Consider the following 15,787-nt stretch of genomic DNA (forward strand, 5'->3'; position numbering starts at 1 on the left):
ACTATTATTATTATATTATATTATTATTATTATTACTACTATTATTATTCTATATATAGTTATGTACCGGTGTGTATATTACTAATTTTGATATCATAAACTACTATATAATTACTGTATATGTCTTGTAAACATTAAATACTCACACTATTAGAAAAATTGTCCGGGTAATCGCACCACTGAAATTTTTTTTTGCTTGACTGAAAAATCAACCAGAACCAATTGAACTATAACAGAACGAGTATTATAGTTCAGCAGACCATACAGTACTTAAAGATTATAATGATAAGAACATCACTTACTGCTCCGTCTGTTTACTCGGGGAATATAATAAGAAGATGGTTCTCCTCGTCTGTAGGAATATATAACCAAATCAAGAAGGACTCTGAACCTATACCCTCCAATCATGAACAATCATCAACACAATCACATCAAGAACCAGAAACTCAACAAAAACAACAATCACAAACAAAGAAAGAAGAGAAAACTCAATCCGTAAAAGGTGAAAAACAAACTCCAATAAAAGTTTCAAAGCATATAGAATTTTTAAAGAAATACTATACCCCAGAATTATTACAGAGTATTCAAATTGCTGAATCCGTAATTGATCCTAAACAAGTATTGGAATTAAAGAAATTAGGATTTAGAGCCAATTCTAAAGTTGCTCCAACCAATGAATTCTCTGACTATAGTACTAATGATCCAATATGGAGTGAGCCTATTATATATCCTAATCAAGCTGATGGACGTGCTCCATATCCAGAAATTCCTGATACTAGATCATCAGATAGATCAGATTTAAAATTAAGATTTAAGGATGAAGATACCACTAAAAAATCAAATACTGCTTTAAGAACTAATAGACAAATTTCTGAAGATTTATCTAAATTAACTGGATTGGATGCTAGATATATCAAAAACTTATATGTACGTCCAATTGTCATGAAAAGAGTATCTTTAAAGACTTCCAAAGGTAATATTCCAAATTTCTTTGTATTAACTGTTGTTGGAGATAAAAGAGGTACTATTGGATTGGGTATTGGTAAATCAAGAGATGGTATTCGTACTGCTGCTTTAAAAGCTCATTGGAATGCTGTTAAAAATTTAACCCCAATTCCAAGATATGAAAATAGAACTATTTTAGGAGATTTCGAATACAAATTTCATGCTGTCAAATTATTTATGAAGTCTGCACCAGCTGGGTTTGGACTTAGAGTTAATCATAATATTTTTGAAATTTGTCAAGCTGCTGGTATTAAAGATTTAAGAGGTAAAGTTTATCGTTCAAGAAATCCATTATTAGTAGCTCAAGGATTTGTTGAAGCATTAACTAAACAAAAATCTATTGAAGATTTGGCTGCTGGTAGAGGTAAAAAGATTGTTGATTTAAACAAAGTCTATTACTCTCATTGATCTCATTAAGTCAATCATTATCTTATCTTATCTTATCATATAGTAAATAACTTGTACATATATCATATAGTCATTACTTAACTTAACGTATACATATACTTTCCATTAATTAACATAGCAGAGAAAAACAAAAAATAGGTCGTGTGAAGAGTTTAGCGAGGGACTTAGTTGCCACAAAGAAACCCTACTCTATTTTTATAGTCTGCTTGTAGTCCTTAGTCATCGCCATTTACTGTATACACATACATTACTAAAGATAGTAGCAATTGAAAGAAAATTAACTGAACTTGTGTATTGTTAGTGTGTTTATATAATAAAAAGATTTCAATTATAAATATAAATACACACTCAAATTCGTATCTATTCAAAAACATAGATCATAGAATACAATAGAAACTTGTATAAGTATACAGTTATATTTTTATATTAGATTGAAAGACAGAAACTGATTAATATGGTTGTTGATTCCACTTACTACGATTTGTTAGGAATCGAAACTAATGCGACATCGTTAGAAATTAAGAAGGCATATAGGAAAGCCGCTATAAAATTACATCCTGATAAGAATCCTAATGATCCACAAGCAGCAGCTAGATTTCAAGAAGTTGGTGAAGCATATCAAGTATTGAGTGATGAGAAATTACGAGCTACATACGATAAGTATGGTAAACAAGAATCAATTCCAAAGGAAGGTTTTGAAGATCCTACAGAGTTTTTCTCAATGATATTTGGAGGAGAAGCTTTTAAAGATTGGATTGGAGAATTATCATTACTTCAGGAATTATCCAAATCTGCTGAATTACAAAGTCATGAGGAAGATGATAAAGCAAAATCTCAGGAAACTTCTTCAAAGGATAAGAGTTCTGCATCTACTAAATCTGATACTAAACATGCATCTTCTGGAACTTCAACTACAAACACAACTTCATATACAAATACTAATACTCATGCTCATACTTCTGACAATAAATCATCTGATGTATTTTCTTCAGAAGAGCCAAATTTTTCATCAAATAGTGGTAAACTATTCTTACACAATCAAGAACATGAAGGCAATGAAATATCTCATAAGGAAGAAGAAGAAAAGAGAAAGAAAGAAGAATTAGAAAGAATTGAAGAAGAGTTTAGATTGAAAAAGATTGAAACTAGAAATCAATTGATTAAGAAACTCACAGAAAAATTATCACTATTAGCTGAAACGGATATGGCAGAAGATGTTATACAAGCATTTAAGTCTAAAATAGTATATGAAGCAGAATCTTTAAAAATGGAAAGTTTTGGATTAGAAATCTTACATACTTTAGGATCAATTTATAAGACTAAACTGAAAATCTTTCTTAAAAATCAAACATTTTTTGGATGGGGAGGATTTTGGACTTCAGTTAAAGAAAAAGGTGGTGTTGTAAGAGATACTTTTAAAACTGTTTCCAATGCTTTAGATGCTCAAAAGACTATGCAAGAATATGCTAAGATGCAAGAAGATAATGAATACCATGCAAAAAAGGAAGCTGAAGAGGAAGAAGTTAAAAGAAAAGCCGAAGAAGAAGAAGCTAATAAGGCTGATAAGAAACAAGCTGATGCTGATTTAGCTAAATTAGAAGAAGAACTTGAAGCTATTAAAAAGGAACAAGAAGAATTAAAAAAGGAAGGTAAATCAGAAGGAAAGGATAAAAAGGATAAAAAGAGTCCTGAACCTGAAAAACATACTGCTGAAGAATTAGCTGATATGGAGAGATACTTAATGGGCAAAGTGCTAAGAGCTGCATGGTATGGATCTAAATTTGAAATTCAAGGTAATGTTAGAGGAGTATGTGATGCTATCCTTGATGATAAAGATGTACCATTAGAGAAACGTATTGCAAGAGCTAAAGCTTTAAGAATTATTGGAGATGTATTCTCAGCCGTAACTAGAACAGAAGATGAAGATGAAGAAGCACGAATCTTTGAAGAATTAGTTGCCGAAGCTAGTAGAGATAGAAAGTCTAAATCCAGCACAAAAGCTGATGTGCCAAGTAAAGACTCTGAGTCTACTACACAATGATGTTTCATCTTGTACTCCCATAAATATTCTATTCTATTCTATTCTATTATATTATATTATTTTCGACTTTTCTACTCCTATATATAAACTATTTATTGAACGATAATGCTGGGTATCCAGCACTAATAAACATTTAATTATAGATATCCCCTAGCCCTAACTCGCTGCCCCCAAATTCGATCCACTAAAATTTTTTTTTTCAGCAAAAAATTTTCGCGACCAGCCTCTAGGCCAGAAATTCTCAGTAGCCATTTATTCGTGGGGATCCAATATACGAGATGATCTTCCTTATAACTTTAATAGAACCAACTCATACATAATGTCAAAGTTCGAAGCTATTAGTAAGAGGTCACATGACTTGGACCCCTGTACTTATTCCAATTATACTGATTTTAAAGTGGTCTTAACTGATTTATCTTTAGATGTATCATTTGAAACTAAGACATTAAATGGTAAAGTTATTTATTATTTAGAAAGTTTGAAAGCTAGTAAGACTTTAATATTAGATACTTCATTTTTAACTATTTCCAATGTGATTGTTAATAATTCTAAAGTTCAATTTGATCTTAAATCTGGTAAAGCACCATTTGGTTCAGCCTTGCATATTCCATTAACAACTTTAAGTCGTAGATTAGTTGTTGAAATTGATTTTACAACTACTGAAAAATGTACTGCTATTCAATTTATTCAAGGTGATACTGGTCCTTATATTTTCTCTCAATGTCAAGCCATTCATGCTCGTAGTTTATTTCCATGTTTTGATACTCCAGCTGTTAAATCTCCCTATAAATTTAAAGCAACATCTCCATCAGTTTGTACAATGTCTGGAAGACCTCAACCAAGTTCTGAACAAAATACTTATATTTTTGATCAACCTATTCCAATTCCTTCATATTTAGTATCAATTACTTCTGGTCATCTTCATAAAGCTCCAATTGGTCCAAGATCAGATGTTTATTGTGAATTACCAAAATTAAAGGCTTGTCAATTTGAATTCGAAAAGGATATGGAAACTTTTATTCAAATTGCTGAAAAATTGGTTTTTGATTATGAATGGCTTAGATTTGATTCTTTAGTTCTTCCATCAAGTTTCCCATATGGTGGTATGGAAATTCCAAATATGACTCAACTTACTCCTACATTAATTAGCGGAGATAGAACTCAAGTTAAAGTTATGGCTCATGAATTAGCTCATTCTTGGTCAGGTAATTTAGTCACTAATTGTTCTTGGGAACATTTTTGGCTTAATGAAGGTTGGACTGTTTATTTAGAAAGAAGAATTCTTGGAGCTATTGCTGCAGTAGAAGCCAAGGAAGAAGGAAAATCTAATCCAGAAGAATATGGTGAACAAGTTAGACATTTCAATGCTATTATTGGTTGGAATGCATTGGTTGAAACTGTCAATGAAATGGATCCTAAATTCACTAAATTAGTTTGGGATTTAGAAAATGGTGATCCAGATGATGCATTCTCAAGAATTCCTTACGAAAAGGGGTTCAACTTTTTATTCCATATTGAAACTACTTTAGGAGGTCCAAAGGAATTTGATGCATTTATTAAATATTATTTTAAAAAATTCCGTTATACATCATTGGATAGTGCACAATTCATTGAAACTTTATATGAATTTTATGAACCATTAAATAAGACTCATTTATTAGATAAAATTGATTTTGATAAATGGTTATTTGAATCTGGATTACCAGATTATCCAAATTTTGATACTACTTTAGCCGATCAAGTATATGCTTTAGTTGATAAATGGGTTCAATATATTAAAGATGGTGAGAATGGTATACTTGAATTTTCTGAAGCAGATGTTCAAGCTTTTGAAGGTAATCAAGAAATGTTATTTATTGAAACTTTAACTGATAGATTTAAAGATTATAATGTTTCAATAGATTTAATTAGAAAATTACCTGAAATTTATCCTAAATTTGCAGCCAGTGCTAATGGAGAAATCTTAGCTCGTTGGAATGAATTACTTATTAAGTATGGGAAATTTACTAGTACTGATGATCAAGTTATTTTCTTTGCTAATTGGGTAGGATCTGTTGGTCGTATGAAATATGTTAGACCAGGTTATAAACTTTTAATGACCGGAGTTAGTAAAGAATTTGCCATTGAAACTTTTAAAAAATTCGAAGATAAATACCATCCAATCTGTAAAACTATGGTCAAGAAAGATTTAGGTTTAGTATGATTGAAACTTATAAAATAAATGCATATATAATATATAAACTATAAATTGTAAATTATAATATATAACTTCTTATCGTATATTAATTTATCCGGCTATAAGTATTACTGCAAAAACTTTTTTTTGGCCGACCATTTACGAGCTGTGGCTCCGATTTTGGTGCCATAGATCGTTTTGATAAATCCAGCAAAGTTTGCTGATAAAAGTTAGCAAGTGGCCAGTATATTTTTATTTCACTTTGTTTAGAAGATATTCCATAAATAGTATACGAACCAATGGAATACGTTACTCACCTTCAAAAAGAAGATCCTTCTGTGGCCACCACATCGGTACATGGCCTTAGCTATACATATCCAGTTCAATACTATGATTTTCATATTTATTATTATGCTCATAATAAGAAATCATTAGAAGAATCAGATGCTTTAAGAGCTAAACTTCTTGCTGATTTTCCTGAAGATTCTGCTAATGGATCAATACTCGTTAAGAAATTACCAACTGATAAAATCATTGGGCCTCATCCAACTCAATTCTGGGAAGCAGATGTTAGACGTCCAGAAGTATTTATTAAAGTACTTAGTTGGTTTCAATTATATCATGGAAATTTATCAGTATTAATTCATCCACAAACTGGTGATGATCTTGAAGATCATACTAATAGAGCATTATGGTTAGGTGAAAAAGTTACATTATTAACTGATGTTTTCCCCCCTAGTGATGGTGGTATACCAGAATTTGGAGTTAAAGGAGGACTTAGAATTAAGCCAGAAGATTTCGATGCTCATAAAACAGTTATTAATTAATAATTATATTATTTAGAACAATTACAAGTTTATTATAGTGAATGTATAAACACTAATTAAATAGATAAAGAAATCTAAAATTTAGCTTCTTTCTTAAATTTATCTAATCTATTATGATGATCTTGAATAAATTGAATAACTTTCTTTCTATTTTCTCTCAAGATGGCATTACCCGTCACATCAATACTGTCTAATTTAACTAATTCTTTTAATAACATTTCTTCAAAATAATTATATTTAAATTCAAGTTCTTCACGAGTTAAATCTTTATGATTATGTAAATATTCATCAATTTGAGGAACATATTCAGATTCAACAAAATCAAGAATTTCTTGTATATTCTTATTAGCCTTTTGAGCTTTACTTGGTTTCTTCTTTGATTTAGATTTTTTATTAGCCTTTTTAGATGATTTATCTTGAGGATAATTACCTGTAAAGACTTTAGTTAATATAATTAATGTTGTAAAAGCAGTAATTGTTAATGATACAGTAATTGGACTAATCTTAAATTCAGAAAAATCTCTAATTATATCTTCAGTAGTAATTGATTTTACATAATCAATCCCTGGTTGTAATTCTTCAATTGATGTTGGTATAGAATCCTTAATATGAATGGCATAACTTTGAATTTGTTCAAAATCACTTGGTAAACTGGATTTCCATTCATTGATCTGTGACACGACCTTCTCCATTCTTGTTTATAAGATTCTTCTTCTTCTCGTAAGTAACTCCTAATCTTTTGTAATCAATACATACAATTCATTCACATGTAGTTTGATTTTCTGTGCTGTCGAGCGAAAAATCGAAACTTTGGAATTTTTGGAAAGAAGGCGAGCCGCACATACCTATTTGAGATACACGCTAACTATCCATGCGATTACATATATTATGATTAAGATTTATATCTGTGTAAAGAGTTAATATAAAACATTGTGAATTAGTTCAGTTCATTACTATATAAATACTTCACCGCTGAAGTTTCTACTGGGTTTTAATTCGCCTACTGTTTTTGGTTTGGCCAATTTATTAATTGGTGGTGGAACTTTTTTGGAGCTTTTGGGGATGGAAAGCTGAGAAGCTACTTCAGATTCTGAATCTGGCTCTGGCTCTGCCTCTGGCTTTGATACTGGCACTGACACTGATTTAGTTTCATTTGTAGTGTTTTTGGTTTGCATTGATTTTGGTAATCTTCTTTTGGGTCCCTTAGCCCGACTTTTACTGACATGTGTTATACCCTTTGAATTAGTAGTGTCTTCTCTTTTCTCTTGTTTGGTTGGTTCAGTCAGTGATCTGCCTATAGGACGAATTGGTGGATCTCTTCCAAATCCAATTTTGGTTTCTGGTAAAGTACTAGCTCTTAATATAGACGATAACTTATCTTCAAATGTACCTTCTTTGGTTGGTACAACTGTTAATGAAGAAGTCAGTTTTTGTTTTTGTTCATCTTGTTCATAAACAGGAAGGTTCACAGTTTTAGACTTATATGTTGGAACTGGTCTTGGTTTTAATGCCGGAATAATATCATTCGTAGCAGATGGTTTAGCTGATACTATTGGTGGTTTGGTGGGTTTCAACCTTTGTAATTGAGATTTTAATTCTTCTGAGTCTTGCTTTGAATAACTCGAGAGATTGGGTTTGCTTGCTTTTAAAGGAGCTGACTTAGATGACAAACTGGACTTAACTGTACTTAATATATCCTTTTCCAGTTTAGTGTATAGATCAACTGAAGGTTTACTTGGTTTTAATGGAGGTACTTTTGTTGAAGATAATTTTGAAATAGTTGATTTTAACAATTCAGAATCCTTTTCCTCATATATCTTTGATACAGGTTTTGCAGGTTTTACTGGAATGACTTTTTCATTAACAGCCAATTTAGGAATCACTGTTGGTCTTGTGGGTTTAGGTGGTGGGACATCTTCCTTGGCTTCTCTTTGTTTTCTACTTTCAAGATAACTAGGTTTGGTTGGAGGTTTCTTCAACTCTGGTTTTGCAGCTTCACTAAGTTTGTTAGTTATTTTCGCATTTTGGGTGGCCCACAATGCCGTTTGATAACTTGGTTTGGGAGCATTGTTGATGGTCGAAGGTGAAACAACTTTGGATTTTGCAAGTGAAGACATCCAATCTGTTTCAGAACCATTTGGGTTGAGTTTGGTAGGTGTTTTAGGCAATTTTGTTGGAACAAGAGGTGCAGTCTTTTTGTATGTGGGTTCAATTGATGGTTTGGGTTGGGAATTCTTGATTGAGGCTTCAATTTGAGAAAATGATCGATATCCATCGCTTTTGTTAGATAATGGAGATGATGATTTAGTTGGTAAATTAGGTTTTGAAAGTTTGGAGATTTTAGGAGGCTCCACTCTTGCCTTTGGTTGAAGAAGATTTACTTCAAATGAATTTTGTTCTCTTCTAGCTGGTAATGGAGGTGCAACATCATCATCAGCTGATGGTCTGGCAGGAAGTTTTGGTGCATCTTCTTCAACTTCATCTTCATCAAAAGTGTACCTACTCGAACGGAACGGTTCCTTTTTGGTAGGCGAGGAGTTTATAATCTTGTAAGTGGCTGGTGTAAATGAATAAGAAGGTATATCCCCTGGTTTTGAAGGGGATGAGACTGCCAGATTCAGTTTCAATTCGTTTATATTCCTTCGCAACACATTCTGTCTCTGTTGATCTTCTCGAAGTCTCTCTTGAGAAATTTGTGACAAACTGGATAGAAAATCATCTACCTTAGTAGAAGAAGGTGATATCTCGGTCATTGAGGTGTCTATATTAATTTCTATAAGTCACTAGTATTGTACTATATATAGTAAAGTGGTACCTGGTGGAAGATTAAACATTTTGGTTTCGACACACATTCCCGATCCTCCACTGGAAAAATGGCACAAAATGAGTAAGTAGATTAGACACGGCTAACCATCTTTAAATGTTCAGGATTTCCTACCAGCTTAAGATTTGTTTGTAGATGTTTTAAATGTAGTAATTAGGGACTAGAGAATTCGGTATGATAACCTTAGAATCATATCACATCATTTATATAAAAGTAATTATATGCGTTTGTTGTTATAAAATCAAGTGTTTTTAATGTTTTTTCAATGGTTTTAGCAAGAGACTTAGTAAAACTATCCTTTAGTGCTGAATCGAAGACTTTCTTTCATCCATTAATATCAAAATCCCAGAAAGCTGAACTGATTTCTGAAACAATCAGCCTAGAAGCTCACTTATTCATTAAGTGCAAACTTTTTGCATCCTTACCAATACGCTGAAGGGTTGCATCTGCGACACTGATTCATTGATTGTCGCAAAATTCTACTGAGTGTGTCTCATCTGAAAAAAATTAGCGATGAACCAAACTTTACATAGTGTAAATTCTATTATATTATAGAAGGAATAGCTGATCGAAAATGTCATTTGCCTTTGGATTCACTGAAGAAGACTTCAGTGATGATGAGCTTGATCATTCAAAGTTTCCAAAAACCACTAATTCTGAAAACATACCGAGAAATAACTCAAAAACTCCTGCATTAGATAAATTATCTTCATATATCGAAGATAAGCATCTTCCTCAAATCCATAGTTTTCTGGAACTATTATCCAGCTTGAAGGATGTTCGAATAACATTTGACAATTATTACACCCCTAGAGGTAAAAATCTTGTATATAGAAGAGAATTGTTTGATGTTAAGCATCAAATAATGACCGAAGATAAGAGTGAGATTGATTCAGATGCTAACACTATCTTGATTGATGAAAATTCAAGTGATTTACAAAAAAATGTATACGAAGGTGGATTCAAGAGTTGGGAATGTTCATATGATGTCATTGACAAGTTATCTGAATCTATCAATGTTGAAAATAGTGATGATTCATTATTAAATAAATTCAATTCATTTTTAGATTTAGGATGTGGAACATCACTTCCATCATGTTACTTATTTTTACAAATTTTACAACAAAAATCAACAAATAAAAAGATAATCTTAGCCGATTTTAATTATGACGTATTGAGGTTGGTCAGTTTACCTAACTTGTTAATACATTGGGCATCAACATTACCCGTAGAAAAATTGTATGAATTGACAACTTCAGAAGAAAATCCTACGTTTAATAATGATGAAATTTTAATAACTGATCGATTAATTAATGAGTTCACTCATGACCTACAAACTCGTGATATCGAATTAGTATTTATTTCTGGCTCTTGGAGTAAACAATTCAATTCTAAGATTGAATATTTGAAGGTGGATTACATAATCAGTTCAGAAACTATTTATTCACTTGATAGTTTACCTATTGTTGCAGAATGTTTAATTGAGATTCTTGAATCAACAGGAAACGGTCAGGCTTTAATAGCTGCCAAGAATATATACTTTGGAGTTGGAGGTTCAATTATAGAGTTTTTACGTTACTTCGATGAGATAAAAGGTAAACTATTTACTAGTAAAATTGAAGAGATAAATGAATCTCAATTGCGGAGATCAATAGTTACTATAACAAAAATCTAATTGTTAGGAGATCTAGAACTAGTCATTTAGTAGTGTTATTACCCATAGTTTAATTAAAGTAATACTCCCATTTTATTTTGTTAAATAATTTACTAAATCTCTCACCAAAAAACTAGTATATTCGTCTAAACATAATGAACAAATCAGAGTGTAACAATTAGTTCTACTTGTCTCTACCACATTAATTGTAAGTGGCCTGATCAGAGGGGATAGTTAGACTAAAAAATTGTCTAACAATATAAATATTTTTGGTAATTTTCGCACGACCCACATATTTTTCCTCTCTAATATTAACTAAACCAATAATTCTCATACTAATAGAACAAAACAGCCAAGTAGGAGAAGAACAAAAGTAATACACACACTGAAAAAAATAGAACCAAATTTATTTATTTGCTAGAATTCCTTTACTTTTCTGATATTGTAATTCATCAAATAATAGTATTATAAGGTAAGTATCTATATCTAGATATATATATATAATGTAGTTCATACCAGCAGTATAGCCACAGTTATCATTTATAATTTTCAAATTTATGTTGGGGTGGAGAGTGCTAATTTTATGTTGATCGGATTTTTTAGTCAAGAAGGGTAAGGAAAAGTGCTCAATTGTTATAGGAAATACAAGATATAAATCCTTCATATATTCAAGCAATCCATTTCAGTCAAGTCAATTGTTAAATTCAAAAGAGATTTTCACCAATTTACAAGAGCAATTTATATGCCTTTAATCAGCGATGTGTGTTTAAACATTTAAGATCCTTTAAGACTACAAATTATTCCTCAAATCAACAGACATTTTTTCCATCAAAACATATTATTATTATTCAGAAGATTTACAAGTAGTAGTTCAAATACCAATAATAATAATTCAATTTTTAAATGTATCATTATTATTAGTATGTGAAGTAGTACTTAAGTAAAGGCTGATGAAAATCAGGTGAGGTCGTTCCACTACCGTATATACCAAATTTTGGTCCAATCAAATTTTTATGTTTAGAAGCTCAACATCCACACATCAATACTTAAGCTTCACACTAAGAAAAAAAAAGTATAAATGATAATAAGAGTTCATCTCTGCTGGTAGTAACTGTTGTTATATATTTTTATGAAAATCATTTACTAACGTATATATTATTCTAGAAAATGTTCCGTAAATCTATCCAAAGATTAGCTGTTCGTCATCAATCTTCTGTTGCCAAGAGTGCTCCAAGACCATTATCTAACGCTTATGTTGGAAAATTAGAAACCAGATGGACTTCTTTACCAAAGGAAGATCAATCTGCTTTAATTGATAGTTTAAAGACCAGAATGGAATTACCATGGCAAGAATTGACTCCTGCTGAAAAGAAAGCCGCATACTATATTTCTTTTGGTGAATGGGGTCCAAGAAGACCTTTATATGGTCCAGGTGATCAAGCTAAAGTTGTTTATGGTGTCCTTGGTGGTATTTTTGCTTCGATCGTTATATATGCCGGTATTAGAGCTATCTCTGCTCCAGCTCCAGCTACTGTTAACAGAGAATGGCAAGAAGCCTCTGATGAATATCTTAAATCTAAGAATGCTAACCCTTTCACTGGTTATTCCCAAATTCAATAGATGGAACAATTCATTCATATATTCAACGTTATGACATTCTAATTTCATCATTTTCATCATCAACTTCATCACTATTTCATTCTTTACAATCGAATCAATTCACTCGCAAAATCTTTTCCCCTATTCAAACCCCGTATAGTGCGGTATCAATCCCCATTCAATTTATTTGAAATGATTACTACTACCTATATAAAATATTCATGAAAAATTCATTAACAATAATTATTCTTAATTAAAAGAATAATATTCCATTAAATTTTTAACATAAACGTTCCCTTTTGCATAATCCAACACCTTGAATTTGATTTTTAAATTTTTAGTAACCAATTTTTTTTTACCAATGCTAGCTTCATTGTAACTTTCTCAGCTATAATGGATTTAGTAAATATAATAATAATGAGTTTTATTATCTTTTAGTTTCTACTATTATCAGTTCTACTTTTTTAAGTCTCTTTCCATTTTCAATAAACAAATAAGACTGAATTGGTTTACATTTGTAGAATTTACTTTATTCGATATATTTATTGTATATTTTTTAAAAAGCTTGATTTTACTAGAAAATAATCTATAGAAAGATTATAAATAATTTACAAAAGAATGCTGTTAAATGGCTGTTAAGACGAATGATTGTTGATTTAGCCAAGTTAAATATAATTATGTGATACGAACGACATACAATAGAATTCAAACTAATTGAAACAATCATATCAGTTATGCATAGATGGAGGAGATATGATTAACGGTATGGAGCATCAGCATCAATACAATATTGAATTTCTTGTTCCCATTTATCACCATTTTCCAATAATTTTTCTTTATTATATAATAATTCTTCTCTAGTGGCAGTAGTATACTCAACATTTGGAGTTTCAACAATAGCATCCACAGGACATGATTCTTGACAATAACCACAGTAAATACATTTGGTCATATCAATATCATATTTATAAGTTCTTCTTGAACCATCAGCTCTTTCTTCAGCTTCAATTGTAATGGCTTGAGCAGGACAAATAGCTTCACATAATTTACATGCAATACATCTTTCTTCACCACTTGGATATCTTCTTAATGCATGTTCACCTCTAAATCTTGGTGAAATTGGACCCTTTTCAAAAGGATAATAAATAGTATAAGGAGCTCTAAAATACATTTCCATACAAAGATACATCCCTCTAGCAATTTCACTTAAAAAGAAAAATTTAGTGGCTTTACTTAAAGCACTTTCACCACTTTCTTCCCAAGTTTTTGGTCTTGGAACTCTAAATCCTTTTGGCCATGCAGATTGATTAGATCCACCAGTTGTTAAATATTCAGATCCTTCATTAAGGGTAGCAACAGGTTTATAAAGTCTTGCACATGATGATAATGCCATACGTTGTTGACTTATAATGGATTGTTTAACAAGATTATTTGTTATGATTGATTTAAACATTATGTCTATTATATGATTTATATGAGTTAAATTTTAGGAATGAATATGCAAATTAAATAAATGTAAAGTAGTAGTGAATTAAAAATAATGAAGATTGAAAAGGAATTGAACAACAAAAAATTTGATGATGAATATATCAGTAGTAAATTACAGTACTATGAATTCTTCTATTCTCGTACTTCCTTAACTATTGTTGATTATAAGGTATCTATAACGACAAAGTGATCGGATTTTGGTACAGATTGCTTTTGGTCAATGGTAAATTTTTTTTGTTTGTCTGAATAAGATTAAAATCATCAACGTTTATTGGTTTAATTTTGTATGGTGATTAGATTACATAAGCACACGCTATATACAGGATTCTAATATATATTGCAAATAATGAAATATTTGAAAAATTTGCAATTCTCCTACTATTTATCTGTGTATATCTATTAGTTGTACTGATATATTCAAGTCTATAAGAATATATATATATCTATATCTATATATAAGATCAATTATGAGAGTCTAAATATAATGATTTTTATTATAACTAACCCATTAATCTTAACGCAAGTTCAACACTGGCAAATGTACCAGCACTACATGGTACAGCTCTTAATAAACATGGAACAATACCTCTCCAGAATCCTTTCCATCCATGATTTCTATATATATATTTAGTTGCCTTAAGAATTTGTCCATTAAATTTACTTTCAGATCCAAATTTATCACTTTGAATATTGGATTTAATTACATCAATTGGATATGATGATAACCAAAGAGCATTTCCAGCTAAGGCTCCACTGATCAATAATTCAGGTGTACTTATTTGATCTCTAGACTTATAATGTTGTAAATCTATTACTTGTTGAATTAAAGTCTCATAAGTTAAAAACCATACTCCATAAGCTTGAATTTCTCTTAATAATGTGATACTAAAACCACGGAATATCCCATTTTTAACTCCTTCCTTTTGATAAATAGTTTTAACTGTATCAAGTAAAGCATTCTTTTGAGTAGATGTATTTGATTGACTTAAAATACGTAATTGTTCAATTGGTCCTGCCACAGGCGTATTTACAATCCCTGCAACTGCCCCAGCAATATAAGTTTGTGGCCAAAGATTAAGATCTTTAGTATTGTTATAGGTTAAAAGTTGTCGCCTGGCTTCATGAAATCCATAGAATTGTAAGGATACACATACTCCAACTCCAAATAATGGTGGTAAGGTTCCCTTATAAAATGCTAATAATCCTTCATTCTTAATAACATGCTTTATAATTGATACTGATGATGTTTCATTAGAAGTTTGTAATCTGATTTTAACTAAATCTGCTGGTTGACCAATTAATACTTGTGTGGCCCCTCCTATAAATCCAGCAGCTATATCTTTAGCCTTTCTGAGTAAAGAATTATCAACTGCCTTCTGGTGATTTTCAATTTCAATAGTATCACTCATTATGCCGTGTGGGGAGGTTAGTATATAATGTTAATGATACTAGTGATGAAATAAATACTGATCCAGATTCAGTCAAGGTTTAATTTTGAAAATTCTCAGTGGTTCAATTCGGAATGATTACCCGCCTAATAATTCAATTATCTACCTAATTTGTATTATGGTTCATACGACTAATTGCTGGATCTGATAAAGTAATATTGCAAGTTATATACTATTAAATTGCACCTTATCACGTGCACATCATCACGAGGCGTTAACTATAACAATAACTACTTGAGGTTTAGAATCCCGTGTAAGACATAAATATTACCATATTACAAGACTATACAAACTATAAATATTATATATACCGACCC

General features: G+C 31.0%; 10 protein-coding genes across 10 annotated transcripts; 6 read left to right on the top strand and 4 right to left on the bottom strand. All coding sequences in view use genetic code 12, as the record gives it.

Moving 5' to 3' along the window:
- The first annotated feature begins 145 nt into the window (after positions 1-145).
- RJT21DRAFT_117868 (mitochondrial 37S ribosomal protein uS5m) lies at positions 146-1,580 on the top strand. The gene has a single exon (XM_064880862.1). The coding sequence runs from the start codon at positions 283-285 to the stop codon at positions 1,411-1,413; it is 1,131 nt and encodes a 376-aa protein (XP_064741547.1). The 5' UTR covers positions 146-282; the 3' UTR covers positions 1,414-1,580.
- DJP1 (Djp1p) lies at positions 1,581-3,567 on the top strand. Its single transcript, XM_064880863.1, has one exon. It carries the CDS (start codon positions 1,868-1,870, stop codon positions 3,452-3,454), a length of 1,587 nt encoding a protein of 528 aa, XP_064741548.1. The 5' UTR covers positions 1,581-1,867; the 3' UTR covers positions 3,455-3,567.
- LKH1 (bifunctional aminopeptidase/epoxide hydrolase) lies at positions 3,568-5,727 on the top strand. Its single transcript, XM_064880864.1, has one exon. It carries the CDS (start codon positions 3,774-3,776, stop codon positions 5,655-5,657), a length of 1,884 nt encoding a protein of 627 aa, XP_064741549.1. The 5' UTR covers positions 3,568-3,773; the 3' UTR covers positions 5,658-5,727.
- Positions 5,728-5,793: 66 nt separating this feature from the next.
- Positions 5,794-6,494, top strand: RJT21DRAFT_15540 (uncharacterized protein). Its single transcript, XM_064883487.1, has one exon. The coding sequence runs from the start codon at positions 5,930-5,932 to the stop codon at positions 6,455-6,457; it is 528 nt and encodes a 175-aa protein (XP_064741550.1). The 5' UTR covers positions 5,794-5,929; the 3' UTR covers positions 6,458-6,494.
- SNL1 (Snl1p) lies at positions 6,291-7,221 on the bottom strand. The gene has a single exon (XM_064883488.1). The coding sequence runs from the start codon at positions 7,147-7,149 to the stop codon at positions 6,532-6,534; it is 618 nt and encodes a 205-aa protein (XP_064741551.1). The 5' UTR covers positions 7,150-7,221; the 3' UTR covers positions 6,291-6,531.
- Positions 7,222-7,314: 93 nt separating this feature from the next.
- On the bottom strand, positions 7,315-9,246 carry RJT21DRAFT_15561 (uncharacterized protein). Its single transcript, XM_064883489.1, has one exon. It carries the CDS (start codon positions 9,208-9,210, stop codon positions 7,411-7,413), a length of 1,800 nt encoding a protein of 599 aa, XP_064741552.1. The 5' UTR covers positions 9,211-9,246; the 3' UTR covers positions 7,315-7,410.
- Positions 9,247-9,855: 609 nt separating this feature from the next.
- On the top strand, positions 9,856-10,956 carry RJT21DRAFT_79785 (uncharacterized protein; the record flags this gene model as incomplete). The annotated part of the gene is made up of 1 exon (XM_064885232.1): positions 9,856-10,956. The coding sequence occupies one exon, from the start codon at positions 9,856-9,858 to the stop codon at positions 10,954-10,956; it is 1,101 nt and encodes a 366-aa protein (XP_064741553.1).
- An 849-nt stretch (positions 10,957-11,805) lies between these two features.
- Positions 11,806-13,053, top strand: COX5 (cytochrome c oxidase subunit Va). The gene is made up of 2 exons (XM_064883490.1): positions 11,806-12,007; positions 12,100-13,053. The coding sequence occupies exon 2, from the start codon at positions 12,103-12,105 to the stop codon at positions 12,553-12,555; it is 453 nt and encodes a 150-aa protein (XP_064741554.1). The 5' UTR covers positions 11,806-12,007; positions 12,100-12,102; the 3' UTR covers positions 12,556-13,053.
- RJT21DRAFT_117876 (uncharacterized protein) lies at positions 13,040-14,431 on the bottom strand. Its single transcript, XM_064880865.1, has one exon. The coding sequence runs from the start codon at positions 13,985-13,987 to the stop codon at positions 13,292-13,294; it is 696 nt and encodes a 231-aa protein (XP_064741555.1). The 5' UTR covers positions 13,988-14,431; the 3' UTR covers positions 13,040-13,291.
- Positions 14,424-15,585, bottom strand: YMC2 (Ymc2p). Its single transcript, XM_064880866.1, has one exon. It carries the CDS (start codon positions 15,429-15,431, stop codon positions 14,523-14,525), a length of 909 nt encoding a protein of 302 aa, XP_064741556.1. The 5' UTR covers positions 15,432-15,585; the 3' UTR covers positions 14,424-14,522.
- Positions 15,586-15,787: the final 202 nt, after the last annotated feature.

The sequence above is a fragment of the Scheffersomyces amazonensis genome (genome assembly GCF_036850825.1).
Source record: "Scheffersomyces amazonensis strain UFMG-HMD-26.3 chromosome Unknown RJT21scaffold_1, whole genome shotgun sequence".
NCBI lineage: Eukaryota > Fungi > Ascomycota > Pichiomycetes > Serinales > Debaryomycetaceae > Scheffersomyces > Scheffersomyces amazonensis.